The following is a 13,340-nucleotide window of genomic DNA, read 5'->3' as shown; positions in this document are numbered from 1 at the left end:
CTTCAAGGTATTTCATTACACTTGAGTGTAATTTCATACCTTACATTCCACATCCAAATAAAACATGGTTGCCCACTGCCTTGGTCTCACTGGGAAAAGTAAACAGGAGAAAATATGACAGACTATGGTGGAAACCGTTTAATAGTATTGTAACCACAGCAGACATCAGATCTGAATTCTGTGCAATGCTTTCTGAGAATAGGAATATGAGTTTGATTATCAATACCATGTAAGAACCACCATGTTGCTGAGGGTTATGAAGTTGCCATTCTTTAATCCGTCTTTTTTTCATATTGTCATCCCTCTCCCTCATTTGTGAGAGGCTCAGTCTGCTTGATCAGAAGGCTGTGTTGGCTAATCAGCAGGATTGTGTGGATGGGCTCGCAAAGCTCTTCCTTAGAATACGGTCTTGTGATCGGCCAATCGAGTAACTACAGAGGGCAGGAACAGAGACGAGAGATGAGAAGTGCATGTTGGTCTCCGTTAAGAACATTGTCTACTGTATACCTTGAGATACATTTAACTTTGAATGAACCATACAGAGCAGAGAAACAGAGAGAAAGTTGATTTTGTACCAAATGACTGAACCCACACAGTGAAGTGGGCAGTGGCTCCCTGCGGAAATAGGCATGACAGGCTTCTGGATTACAGTGGATTATTGACCAAAACACAGCAAACACCAGGCCTGCCAATATCACCATGGCAACAGACACGGCGGTTGTCTGCAGCCAGTTGGGTCCAGGGCCTGTGAAGATGGAGACAATGTTTATTCCTGTTGCAGTCTGTTGTATGCACAAACATATACAGTGTCGAATCCAAATCAAATTAAAGTTTGTTTGTCATATGCACAGCAGTAAATGCTCAACAGTGCAGTGCTTTCAGTGTAGTGAAATACAAGGATAGGAATAAAATATAAGTAATAACAATACAATCAATAGTATTAACAGTGAGCCAATAAGTGTAGCCTTAGGTGAAATAAATACAGATAAATAGTATAAATATACATAAACAACAATGATGAAAGAGGGTGCGAGTGTGTGTGTGTGTGTGTGTGTGTGTGTGTGTGCTCTTTTATTTAGTGCGTATGATAATCAAGGGTGTGGTAGAGTGTAAACATTGTTTGACCAATGTGATTGGCACATATCCACCTTTTACTAAATATGTGTGTGTCTGTGTGTAATACCACAACCCACAAAAACACATGCACACACTTTTTTGTGTGGTTTCTGCCTGTAGAGCACCCACCTGCGATGGAGACACACTGGATGTCAGTGCTGTTGCTCCTGCTGGACGTGCCCAGGTGGGCCTGAGCCCTGGCACAGTACACAGCTCCCTCCTGCAGGGCGGCGATGTGGAATGGGTTGTGTTCCACAGTGATCACATGTGTGGAGGCCTGCTTTAGAAATAGAGCAGTATGAGTCGCTGTTGAGGAAGATCAAGAAGATATCCTCTGCTTCATGGGAGTGTGCTTGATCTGAAAAGAATCAACTGTAGATCCAATCCCAAACCTGCCCTTGGCCTGTATCCCCATGTCTGTGGTTGACTACCCATCCATCTACAGGCAGTGTTGGATAAGTGTCTAGGTCTACAATATGATTAGAGCTCCACCGAGCTCTCTGGTTGGTCTACTTTTCAGGATATTCAACTTTGGGCACAATCCCAAACCAACCTCTCGACCCTATCTCTGGGTGGTTGCCTCACCCTTTGCTCCTCGCCACTCTTCCAGAAGGTCACAGTCACTCCCACCGTCAGAGGAAGGTCTTTGAATGCCACCTGGAGGGCGTCTCCCATTGCAGTCATTGTCATAGAAGGCACAGTCAGGACGGCTGTTTTTAAAAAGACATTACCACTCAGATTCTAGAGGTTTATGGGTAACACTTCAGATAAGGAAACACTTATTAGGCACTCATATGTATCTTATAAGTGTTTGCTTTCTACCCAGCCCCTCAGGACACACACACACACACACACAGACACACACACACACACACAGACACACACACACACACACACACACACACACACACAACAATGCTATTGGGGGCATCTTTGACCTTGAGGGTAAGAAGGCTAGCCACATGGCTAATGACATGAAGATGAAAACACTAATGATAAATTAATAATTACCTGATGGCTAGTAAAACCTCATAATGGCCTAATTAGCTACATACAGGCACTTGCCCTTGGGTTGTTGTCCTCAGCTTATGTTGATACATACATTGGCATACATACTATTGACGCATTGGTGTATGGATGAACACATTTCTGTATTTCCAAGTAATCTTAGTTGACATGGTTAGATAAGGTACAAATCATTTGATTTAAGAAAATTAAATGAATATGGCCCACATTACATCAAAAAAAGAGTATGGACACAGATGGCCCACAATGCCTCACTCTCTTTCCTGTTGAATGGTCTCCCAAGCTTTGCCCACTGTGAGACACGTCTGCCGCATTCCGCCCGTACACGCACGTTATAGTCTGAGTCTGAACCAAGGTCAAGGGTCAGGTCGCATTCGGACTGGCCAACCTGCTGACATTCTGGCACGTCCTCCCAGCTTCCATTCAAGACCGTGCGCTCAAATTCTCTACAGGAGACACAGGGTATGTAAATACTCATAATAATAGCACACTGTCAACACAATTTGAGACACAAATATACAAATAATACGTGCTGTGTATGTGGCTATTTCTTCAAGTGTACTGTACCTAGTCCTTGATGAGGTCTGGTAATTGGCATTTCCTACATGATTCAGACTTTTATCTTTATCTTTATCAAGAGTGTTTGGACCTTGGATTAATTAATATGCTTTTATTGAACTATGTATTTTCTTCTCCACTAACATCTTCCCTGATCCCACAAATGGTGAACACTGAGCCTAGGAGCATTCTCAGTGAGGGCCTGCCAGTTAACCAATTAGTTGAACAATTGTGTGAGACAGCTCAGAAGCCCTCTAGCTGTGTCAGGAAGCTTCGTCATTCTGAACATTTCTGTAATGTTTGGGAGGTGAGGTGAAAGACTCACCCCTGGAACTGTACAGAGTACACTGTAGTACTACAGGGAGACTGTTGGGGGCGCCATTTGATCAAGTGCCTCATGTTTACAGACTCCATGGAGACCCCCCGCGGTGATGGCAGTAGCCAGGCATCTATGTAAACAAATAAATAGAGGAAGCAAGAACAAAACTGGATGTGAACATAACGCCTGGGGTAATCCTTTGCAGAAATTATCTACAGAGGCGGAAGCCCATTTGAAATGAGTGATGCCTCGCGACACGTTAAACCAATCAAATACCTTGCTTAGGCGGAGCTCCAGAAAAATAGAATTCAGTTATTCCTTCAGATTTTCTTCCATTTTCTTCAATGTTGCAAGCTAGCATAGCATCTTAAAATAGTCCTACCCAGTCGGAAAAGACGACGCACATAAAAACAAGCAACCATTCTACGGGTTATAAGTATGTAACCTCCAATGAAATTGCTTGATTTGGAGGGGAGACTAAGTTGCATGCGAAAGTAATCAAGTCACCGAAACTTGATACACAACAGTAGCTTTCATTCATACTTTTATTTTGTTTTATTATTACAAATCTGTAAGGGGATGAGAGTCTGAATTTGATTGGTGTTGATAGTTTATGCAGATATTGTGGTCACTGTTCAGAATATGCAATAAATGTGGTACAACTGCTATCTGCAATTATTCTAATCCAATGGCAAGTAGGTACAGTAGGTCATCTTGCCTATGATCAATGCAGGTTTGACTGGTTTTGTGAAGCAAATTCTGTTTCGAAGCACATGCAGTAGGTGCACCTGCTGTTCTGTACAGGTACGCACACGTACACGCACGCACGCACGCACGCACGCACACACACACACACACACACACACACACACACTCACACACTCACAAATGCTTAAACAAACGTAAGCACATTCACAGCATTCAAAACTGGTTTGCGAGTGGTTTAGCCCTGGGCAAAAAGTATTGCATAACCTGCTGTCCAGCTCTGTGTTACACTTACACAAATTACAGTTTGTAATTTTATAACACACTTTTTGCAAAACTGTAAACACAACTCACTGCTTTACACTCAGTTTGCAATTTAATAACACACTTCTAGCAAAACTGTAAACATTGGTCTCTACATTGCTACACTATTTTCCCAACTGCCTTTCTACGCTGACACATGTGAAAACACTTTTAGATAATGAGTTCACTTACAAATCAGAGCTTGAGCACTATAAATTGGCCACAGGTAAACATTTGGTTTGGACAACAATGGAGGCCAATATTAGACAGATAGTAAGAGGGGTGAGAACTAGAGGAGGAAGAGGAGGACAATGAGGAAGAGGACGAGAAGGACAAGGACGAGGAGGTGAAGAAGTAAGAGGAGGACGAGGAGGAGAAGGAGAAGGAAGAGGTGAAGTAGGATGGGGGAGAAGGAGAGGACAGGGAAGAGGAAGAGGAAGGGTTAACTCAATAACTGATGAAATCAGAGCGACTGTGGTTGACCATGTTGTCAACCATGGGATGAGGATGAGGGAGGCTGGGCAACGGGTACAACCAAATCTGAGCCCTTATACTGTTGCAGGTATCATCATCTGGATATTTCTAAATGAGAACCGGTAAGTAACGAAGTGCTGTAGTCTGACTGGTACAGTAATATGTACTGTACTTTCATAATGAAAAGGATCTATCAGTAAAACCATTCAAATGTTTTTACAGAACTGCAAGAAAACCAGTATCTGGTGGAAGAGGTCGACTGTTCACCCCAGAGCAGGAGACCCACATTGTAAATATGGTCATTGCAAATAACTGCATCAGACTCAGAGAACTGCAGGACCACATAATGGCAGATAACACCGTATTCCAAAACATCAACAGAGTGACTCTCTTTGCAGTCTTGTCTACTGAAACGCAATAGAATTAGTATGAAGCAGCTGTACAGAGTCCCTTTCAAAAGAAACTCTGTGTAAAACAACTGAGATGTGAATATGTGCAGGTCAGCTATACTATCCTATCACTGGTACTGGATCTGGAAGTGTATGGTGCTACATCATATCGACTGACCCCTGTCTTTTCGTACTGTGCTACATTGTTTTGTCTTGTCTCTTTCAGAGAGTCATGGAGCTAGAAGCAATGCTGTGCATCATGAGCTAATATACGCTCACCGAACACTTTTCTATTAGGAACACTATACTAATACTGGGTAGGGCCTCCCTTTGCTCTCAAAACAGCCTCAATTCTTCGTGGCATTGATTCCACAAGATGTTGGAAACATTCCTTTGAGATTCTGGTCCATTATGACATGATTGCATCGCATAATTCCTGCAGAATGACATGACTGCATCACACAATACCACATCCCAACGGTGTTCTATTGGTTTCTGATCCGGTGACTGGGAAGGCCACTGAAGAACACTGAACTCATTGTCATGTTCATGAAACCAGTTTGAGACGACTTTTGCTTTGTGACATGGTGCATTATCATGCTGGAAGTAGCAGATTAGAAAATGGGTAAATTGTGGCCATGAAGGGATGCACATGGTCAGCAACAATACTCAAATAGGCTGTGGCTTTCAAGCAATGATTGATTGGTATTAACGTGCCCAAAGTGTGCCAAGAAAACATTCCCCACACCATTACACCACCTCCACCATGAGAAGGTGTACAGGTGTTCCTAATAAAGTGTTAAGTGGGTGTATGTGGACGAGGCAGGTTTCAACCTTGCAAAAACAAGGGGCCGTGGCATCGGACACCGTGCCGTCATCAACGTCCCGGGACAACGTGGTGGCAACATAACAAGGTGTGTGCGGCTATTAGTCAAAACAGTGTCCTTCACCATCATGCAATCCTAGGCCCATACAATACTGCACACATTATCACATTTAGGGACATCCTCCACAACAGACTAATTTCTAATGGTCGGGGGCTGGACAATGTTAGTTTCCACCGGGCTGCTTTGGTCCGCAATTGGTTCACAGGTCACCCACTTTTCATCGCACTCAATCACACCCCATACTCTCTCCGTTTGGAGAACGGGCTCATTGTAATGCATGGGACGAGGAATGGTATCAAACACACGTGTCTGATATAGGCTCATTGATATGGGCTCATGATAACATATGGAATGGAATGAGGAATGAATGGTATTATACCATTCCTCATTTCATTCCCGGCATTACAATGAGCCTGTCCTCCGATTTCTACCTCCACCAGCCTCCCCTGAAACATACATAGCACCAAATACTTTTACACTGTATTTGAATAGCAGGATAGTGATTGTTTCTGCAGTACTTACAGTGAGTGGGGATGTTGAGAACCAGCAGTAGAATGCTTCTCAGTGTCATAGCCACTCTCTCCATTGAGAGGAATAGAAGCACTCCTGTGGCCAAGTGTGCGACTTCTGTGTTAAACTGTGTCTCTGACCACTTTACTGTATGTAGATGATCCACCAAATAGAGTGAAACTGCTCCGATTTCCTCGATGTGATCATCACTTCAACCATTGTTCTATTCCAACCAAAACCTCACCACCTAAGCGGATTGATAGTCAAACTCTGACTATGGGCACAACTGAAACTAAACCTCTCCTCCGATCGGGTGTGTGTACTCCCAGACTGTGATGCCAAGCTCTTCTCTCTGTCCTGGTGATCGCTCTTCTGCCAAACCTGCCGTGGTGGTACCCTTGTCTCCGCTGTTAAAGAATTACAACCTAATATATATATATCAAAATGTACAGAAAGAGCGTGCAAATGTGTATCTTTCCTGTGAGAGACATAACCATTGCATGTTTATGATGCGTGTCAGTGGGGTGTGTGAGTTCAACATGACTTCTCCTCTGTTTTCGGAAGTGTGTATTTCCGAATGTCAGCATGTGTGTGAGTATGACTGGTATGATTGGATGCTATGGATAACATTAGGGTTGAAGAGCCTGTCAGACTTGTTATGAACAGCACACACCTCTCAAGCACTTAGCATAGTATGTGTGTGTCTCTGCATGTTTGTGAGCGTGCATGTCCAAGTTACCTTTGTGTTTTGTGAAAAAGCCAAAGGCAGTAGAAAGTTCCCCCCATACAAAACGTTTCATGCTTTTTCCTTGGTACTTATTATACAGGCCCCTACTACATTTTATTTAAACTGTCCTTGTCAGGCATCCTGGAGATGACAAAGTTGTCTCTGTGAGTTTGAATATCAAATTGAAAAAGCTATTACAGTATTTTTTCAGCAGGGGGCAGTGAAAACATATAGGTAAAGTAGAATGGGCATCTGATTAGGGTGGGGCCTAGATTCTAGATTCTGTTCCAAAAACTTGACTTTGTCATGGTTGATTCATTAGGACTGGGTAGGGAACAGTAATAGGAACTTGACCTTGCAGTCTGATAGAGGATGATGGAGGATCAGATTCAGGATGCTAGAGGGAGAGAGGGAGAAACAGTCACATAGAAGTGTTTTTTACTTGAAAGCAGTGGCGTTTTTAACCCCAACATTTTGGTGAGGCCACTGTCAAAAATGCTCAGATGCATGCGAGTGGAACCACAGTCAAACAAAACACATCACCCATCATGAACGTAGTTGGATACATCAAGACATAGCCTATTAGCTCCAGGCAGTTTCTCTTTCTCTGGCTGCAGCACCTTTTTGAACCACTAGGGACCGTGGGGCCGGTGTAGCTAGGCCCCTTGAGCTTGCCGTTGACTCAAAAGAAAGGCATACTTTGAGCTTGTAGACAACCATTTTACCCACTCATAGCGTTTCATTGACAGAGAGGCCGAACAGGACTGGCCCCACTACCATAGAAAACAGTAGCACTGATCCAGCCAGCCAGCTGAGATAAACAGCAAAGTTCACGCATTTCAGAGCTTTCATACTCAAGGAAAATAAACTAAAGCACAGCCATGAATGTTTCATTAACCAAAGATTAAAACAATAAAAAAAAGTATTCAATTTGCTAACGGTAGAATATGAACATACTGTACAATTATATGACATGGTGATTCTTAATTAGCGCAACAGCTCCATCTGCTGGTGGGGCCGGGCCACTGCTTAAAAGCAATAGAGGTTAATCGTTACATGGCAGCACATTCTGTGTTTGTAGTTCACTGGTGGTTGTGATGTTGCAGAGTTTACATTTATTCCAGACATTAAGGAAACATAATCTCATCTCTCTATTGGCTGTTTCCAATGTAGACTACATGGAAGATATAAATGTGCGGTTATAGGAAAAAAATCCATGATTTAGAGGTGTGAAACAGGCCGAGGCGCAGCCGAGAGAGCAAACATTTTGTAGGTGTGAACGTTTGTACCAATAGAACTGTTTGAGTTTGAATTTCATCAAGAGATTGTAAAAGTAAGAGACGAGACATGCACAGAGCGTACTTTGGACCCTGGTGATGATCAACCATTAACAAAAGCCATAAAGCTACAAAGTCATAAAAACTCAAACACACACCATCTGCTCATGGTGCTTTTTACCGATACCTGCTGTAGGGTGGGGGAGAACTACCACAGAGGGTAATGACATAATCCCTAATGACGGCTTTTAATGAAAGTAAACATCTTTACCTGTGAGTTTGTGGGGGAAACCAACATTACTCACCTCCTCCTTGTTACCCAAGTCAAATCACAAGATGTTGATGATTAATGAAAGCATGAAGAAGGTTGTGAAGAAACCTTTTTTGGTCATTTGAATCATTGAATACTTACTCAATCTCAGAAAATGAAGATATTATTGAAATACTGTTGAAAAAGCACATTTTTACAGTCATACTGGTGAGGGTCATGGTGGACCACAGAGGAACTCCTTCAGATCCAGTTCTATCCTGATATTAGTGTTAAACCTTGAGTTGTTTCCAAACCCTGAGCCTAAACTGTAATACTCAAATGATAAAAGTTTTCCCAATCACTTAAAGTAAACAATTTCTAAACTCAAGCCAAAACTGAATTGTAACCTTGCAGTCCAACATTTAAACAAGTACATCTAAAGATTCCATATGGTGCTCAAATGCATAGTAACAAGCATTTCATAGCTTGGACTTTGACCTAGAGATTGAACATAATTCACCTGTTTACAGCACAGGTAGCCATGGTAATAAATCCAACTTCCTATTTATGGAACGTAATTATACAGGCAAGAGTTGTAAGTTACTGTTTTCTTGTACACAATTACTGTACGTGGGTGGGAAGTGGATTGGTAAGAAAATAGGAAATGATGTTTTCAGCTGCCTGGTGTTATGACCTGAGGAACAACTAAATGTTTATTGTTCTCAATTAGACTTTACATTAGTTTTCACATTACTGTGCAGTTACTGTGTCAGTAACGATTGTTGTTAGAGTAAGTAAGTGTATTATTGTAGGCCTAATAGTAATACTTGTTTAACTATCCTTACAAGACTAATTATTACAGTACAAACATTACAATGTTATGTTACCTTGTTCTTCCTACATCTAGCTAGTGTAAGTCTTTTGCTATGCCAATAAAATATCCAGTGCCATTTCATTTTAAAGGCAGAACATCCATGGGGTATCATGCTTAACTCAGACAGATCTGGAAAGACAGGTGGGTTAGACAGAGGTAATGTGAGGTGCTGCTTTTGATTGATATATTCAATTAATCTTCAGAAAGGTGTATGGTACTGTATGAAGATAATATGGACACCACATCATCCCTTAAGTGAGTGACCAGAATTGTAACAAAATAAAACTGGAATCCTAAACTACAGTATCTGAGTGCTATTTTTTTATTGCCTATTTTGTGAACTTGAAGTAAGCAATTCTGTAATCTGAAACCAAGGTAAGCACACCCAAGGTTTAAAAGGAGTGAACTTGTCAATAATAATAATAATAATAATAATAATAATAATAATAATAATAATAATAATGCATTTATTTTGTATACCACTTTTCTCAGTACTCAAATACACTAAATTCCATGGAGAGAACAAGAATAGATAGATAAATAAAAAGTAAAACAAAAGCACAATCAGTAAAAACAACAATATAATAGTTAAAGATTAAAAGCAAGTTTAAAAAGATGGGTTTTGACAGATCGTTTGAAGGAGGAGAGCGTGCTGAATTCTTTGATGTGGTCTGGGTGATACTGACAGTACAAAGAGGAAGGTAAAATGATACTAACATTTACTGAATGACACCCTTAAGCACATATTGTACCAAAACGTTATTGGACCATAGCCATCAATTTCTAGATATTGTTGGGGGAGCTACTCTGAAAATGTATTTAACTAAACTACAAATTACTTTATAAGGGAGAAGTTAAAGAGAAGTTAAACTACACTAAAGCTACCCTTGGAAGAAATGCAGTTTGTCAAACTAAACTTTGAAAAAGTACTTCACTCCATTGAAACTACTTCATCCAACACACACCAGTCAGTGACTGAAAGATGACTAGTCAGTATGACAGAAACTGCTACAACTGAAACGCTCTGAAATCACAGAGAAAGATAAAAGTGAGATGAAGCAAAGTGGGGCGACAGGAAGCAGTGAGGGAATAAATAGTAGGGGCATTTGCTGTTCAAGGGCTGGAATAATAGTTAAATTACAATTTCTTTTTTTGTTTTGGAGGGTAAATGTAGTGAGTAGTGACAGCAGCTCACTACAATTTAACTACCACCAAGCTACAGTAAAATGTAGTTTAACTGACAGTTGAGCTACATGTAGTGGAACTACTCCAACACCACTGAACCTCAGGGACAAGGGGGGGTCATAAAATTGTTATCTTGGTATCATGGAAATAATTCTCAAGTGTATTTCAGTTTCTATTTTATGTTCCATTTTAGTATCATGGTTTTCAGTACTGAAGAGTTAGAGAATACATGTGAATTACTGATGTCACAAAAAAATGGAAATCTTTCTTTTACATGCATTAAAATAAGAATTAACCTCAATCTCTACAGTTATTCACTCATTAATTATGTAGAACCACAGTCTGCCCACTCTGAGCATCTCAAGGTGATCCTCACCACTCTAATGTCTAATCCATTATGCCACTACCAAACCAAAGGAATGTGAGGCATGCTGTCCAATTAACAACACTCCCTGCTTCTCTTTTCACCTCAAATAGATCATTTGTTCATTTTCAAGGTCCTATCAGACTATTCTCAAGTGTGATTATCCCATAGAGGGTGGGAGGGAAAGTGTGTGTGTGTGTGTATGTTTGTGTGTGTGTGTGTGTGTGTGTCTGTGTGTGTGTGTGTGTGTGTGTGTGTGTGTGTGTGTGTGTGTGTGTGTGTGTGTGTGTGTGTGTGTGTGGAGGGGGGGGGGGGGGGGGGTAGAGTAGTCAATGTAGTCAATGCCACTTTAAAAAAATGTTGATCCTCAGCACAGCGTGAGGAGAATGGGTAGGCGACATTGGGGCAGAGGAGATGACAACGGTATCGACTCTGGTTTGGGTGCGGCTGCTTATTATCATGGTCATAGCAGGGATGGGTGATGGGGGTTGGTGGTAGAGATAGGCCAATGGGTGCAGCCTGCCTTGGTTTATGGCCCTTGGTACGGAGTAAAGTCCTCATGTCAGAGCCAGGGACCTGAGATATACAAGGCACAACAGTAAGGCAGAGGCAACTGCTTAACAACGACACCACACACAGTCCGTGTTCACTTTGCTTTAGTGGTTCTTGGTCTCTACCTTTGGTCACTGTAGTCATTTTGGGCTAAACCCTGTTTTACTGTGTATTTTTACATCTGTTTCCTTATCCCATCCCGGAAACGTTTGGACCATGTCGACCGCTGTGGAAGCGACCGGGTTTTTCTTGTGTATAGCTAGCTGGCTGGTCACTGGGGCGTCGCTGGCCAACGACTACTGGAAGGTGTCCTCTGTCTCTGGCAGCGTCATCATCTCCCACCGACAGTACGAGAACCTGTGGCACTCCTGTGCTGAAGACAGCTCTGGCATCGCCGAGTGCCGCGATTTTGAGTCCCTTCTCGCTCTGCCTGGTAAGAAGTAGAATTGTAACTACCTTTATCAGCACAGACGACCAAACCAGGATTGCCTGGCTCAGTTTAACTGGCACAGTAGGCCAAAAGGTCAAGGTGTACTTATGTCTATATGACATTGTTACATGTCAAGATTATATCTCTATCATTGATAATCATGAATATCTAGGATTAGTGAATTCATCTTATCTAAATCGGCACATCGGCAAATAGATCACTAATTAATAATTAGTAAATTATGTCAAATTGTCCATATCTATTTGCGTTTTCTTTGAGTTTATTAAAAAATGTAATGAAAAAAAAAGAGTAAAAAAATCTGGGGAAATTTGGATCCACTGCTTTCCCGCCCAAATATAACTGCCTATTCTTTAACACCTTACTTAGGTCTATAATAGTGTGTGCATACTTTATTTATTTATTTTTGGTCATATTCAAAACTACATTAAATCAAAAAATGTTAGCTCTGGTCCAGTGTTTAATATTAATTGTATTACTGTATCTTTCTCTCATACGCAAGACCAGTGATGTGTGGCGTAAAGGTATTATCTCAAGCTATGGCCACCATTTTGTGCCACAATCTGATAAGGAAATGGAGGGAAAGAGAAAGTATCAAACTTTGGCCCTTATAAGGGTTTATAAGGGTTTATAAGGGCACAACATGGGTTATCAGGTATTTGGCTTCGATAGCAGGTTTATTTTATTGCTAGTGGTGGTGGTCAAGCTTTCCAAAAGGGGGCAGCCAATATCTATAGTGGCAGTTGTGTGCCATTGTGAAAGCCAGGAGGGGAAGCAGGGTGCTGTGGCTGCCAGGACTGCTGGCTGTCCTTCATTCTGATGGTTAGCAATCTGACAATATGGACATTGTCTGCCCCCTTTTGGAAATCTTGATAATCACCACTAGCATATACAATTAGGAGACTATCATGATAAGCACACATTAGTAACATTAGTTGCTATTCAATATTTAATAAGAGAACGCTCTCCATATGTCTGCAGGTATTTGTAAAACCAGTAATAACTATGATTATTTAAATGATGAACCCCCACTCCTCTCTCTCTCATTTTAGGCCATGTGCAGGCATGTCGTGCTCTGATGATCATTTCTCTGCTCATGGGTCTGGGCTGCATGGTTGTGGCTCTGCTGGGGTTGAAGTGCATTAAGATTGGCAGCACCGGCGAGCAGGCCAAGGCCAAGATCGCTGTCTCTGGCGGGGGCCTCGCCATCCTCTCTGGTGAGTTCAGATTTGCTGCTGATATACTGTATGTTCCCATGGTGAAAGTGTAAGGGTCTTTTTTTTGTATCTCTTTGTATATCTCCATACATTTGTCTTATCTTGCTACTGTATGTCTCCATCTGCCTCTCTATTTAGTGAAGGACTCTTGTACTTTTG

General features: G+C 41.6%; 2 protein-coding genes across 5 annotated transcripts in view; one reads left to right on the top strand and one right to left on the bottom strand.

The window, feature by feature from the left end:
- Window positions 1–69: 69 nt before the first annotated feature.
- crfb16 (cytokine receptor family member B16) lies at window positions 70–6,812 on the bottom strand. Of its 4 annotated transcripts, none has more exons than XM_083671029.1 (7): window positions 6,300–6,812; window positions 3,026–3,149; window positions 2,398–2,588; window positions 1,702–1,826; window positions 1,246–1,396; window positions 576–745; window positions 70–431 (listed from the first exon to the last, which is right to left on the bottom strand). In XM_083671029.1, exons 1-7 carry the CDS (start codon window positions 6,361–6,363, stop codon window positions 297–299), a joined length of 960 nt encoding a protein of 319 aa, XP_083527155.1. In that variant the 5' UTR covers window positions 6,364–6,812; the 3' UTR covers window positions 70–296. The 4 variants fall into 4 exon arrangements, with proteins under 4 accessions (XP_083527155.1, XP_083527156.1, XP_083527153.1 ...); XM_083671030.1 differs by having other exon boundaries at window positions 593–745; XM_083671027.1 differs by having other exon boundaries at window positions 326–745.
- Window positions 6,813–11,732: 4,920 nt separating this feature from the next.
- The window catches only part of cldn15la (claudin 15-like a), a gene marked incomplete at both ends in the record, with an annotated part of 2,358 nt that continues 750 nt past the window's right edge, over window positions 11,733–13,340 (top strand). The window contains 2 exons of the mRNA XM_083669416.1: window positions 11,733–11,949; window positions 13,017–13,181. Coding sequence (XP_083525542.1) covers window positions 11,733–11,949; window positions 13,017–13,181 — 382 coding nt within the window. The remainder of the gene's footprint in view (window positions 11,950–13,016; window positions 13,182–13,340) is intronic.

The sequence above is a fragment of the Argentina silus genome, assembly GCF_951799395.1.
Source record: "Argentina silus genome assembly, chromosome: 1".
Taxonomy (NCBI): Eukaryota; Metazoa; Chordata; class Actinopteri; order Argentiniformes; family Argentinidae; genus Argentina; species Argentina silus.
This window is presented reverse-complemented; position numbering and strand designations above follow the sequence as displayed.

Bases quoted from the DNA above. Each gene is read 5' to 3' on its own strand.
- crfb16 (XM_083671027.1), bottom strand. From the start codon at position 6,363: ATGGAGAGAGTGGCTATGACACTGAGAAGCATTCTACTGCTGGTTCTC. The intron at 3,150-6,299 runs GTAAGTACTGCA...TTGTTTACATAG, and splicing joins TCTCAACATCCCCACTCACT to ATGCCTGGCTACTGCCATCA. The intron at 746-1,245 runs GTGGGTGCTCTA...CCATCTTCACAG, and splicing joins CCAGTGTGTCTCCATCGCAG to GCCCTGGACCCAACTGGCTG.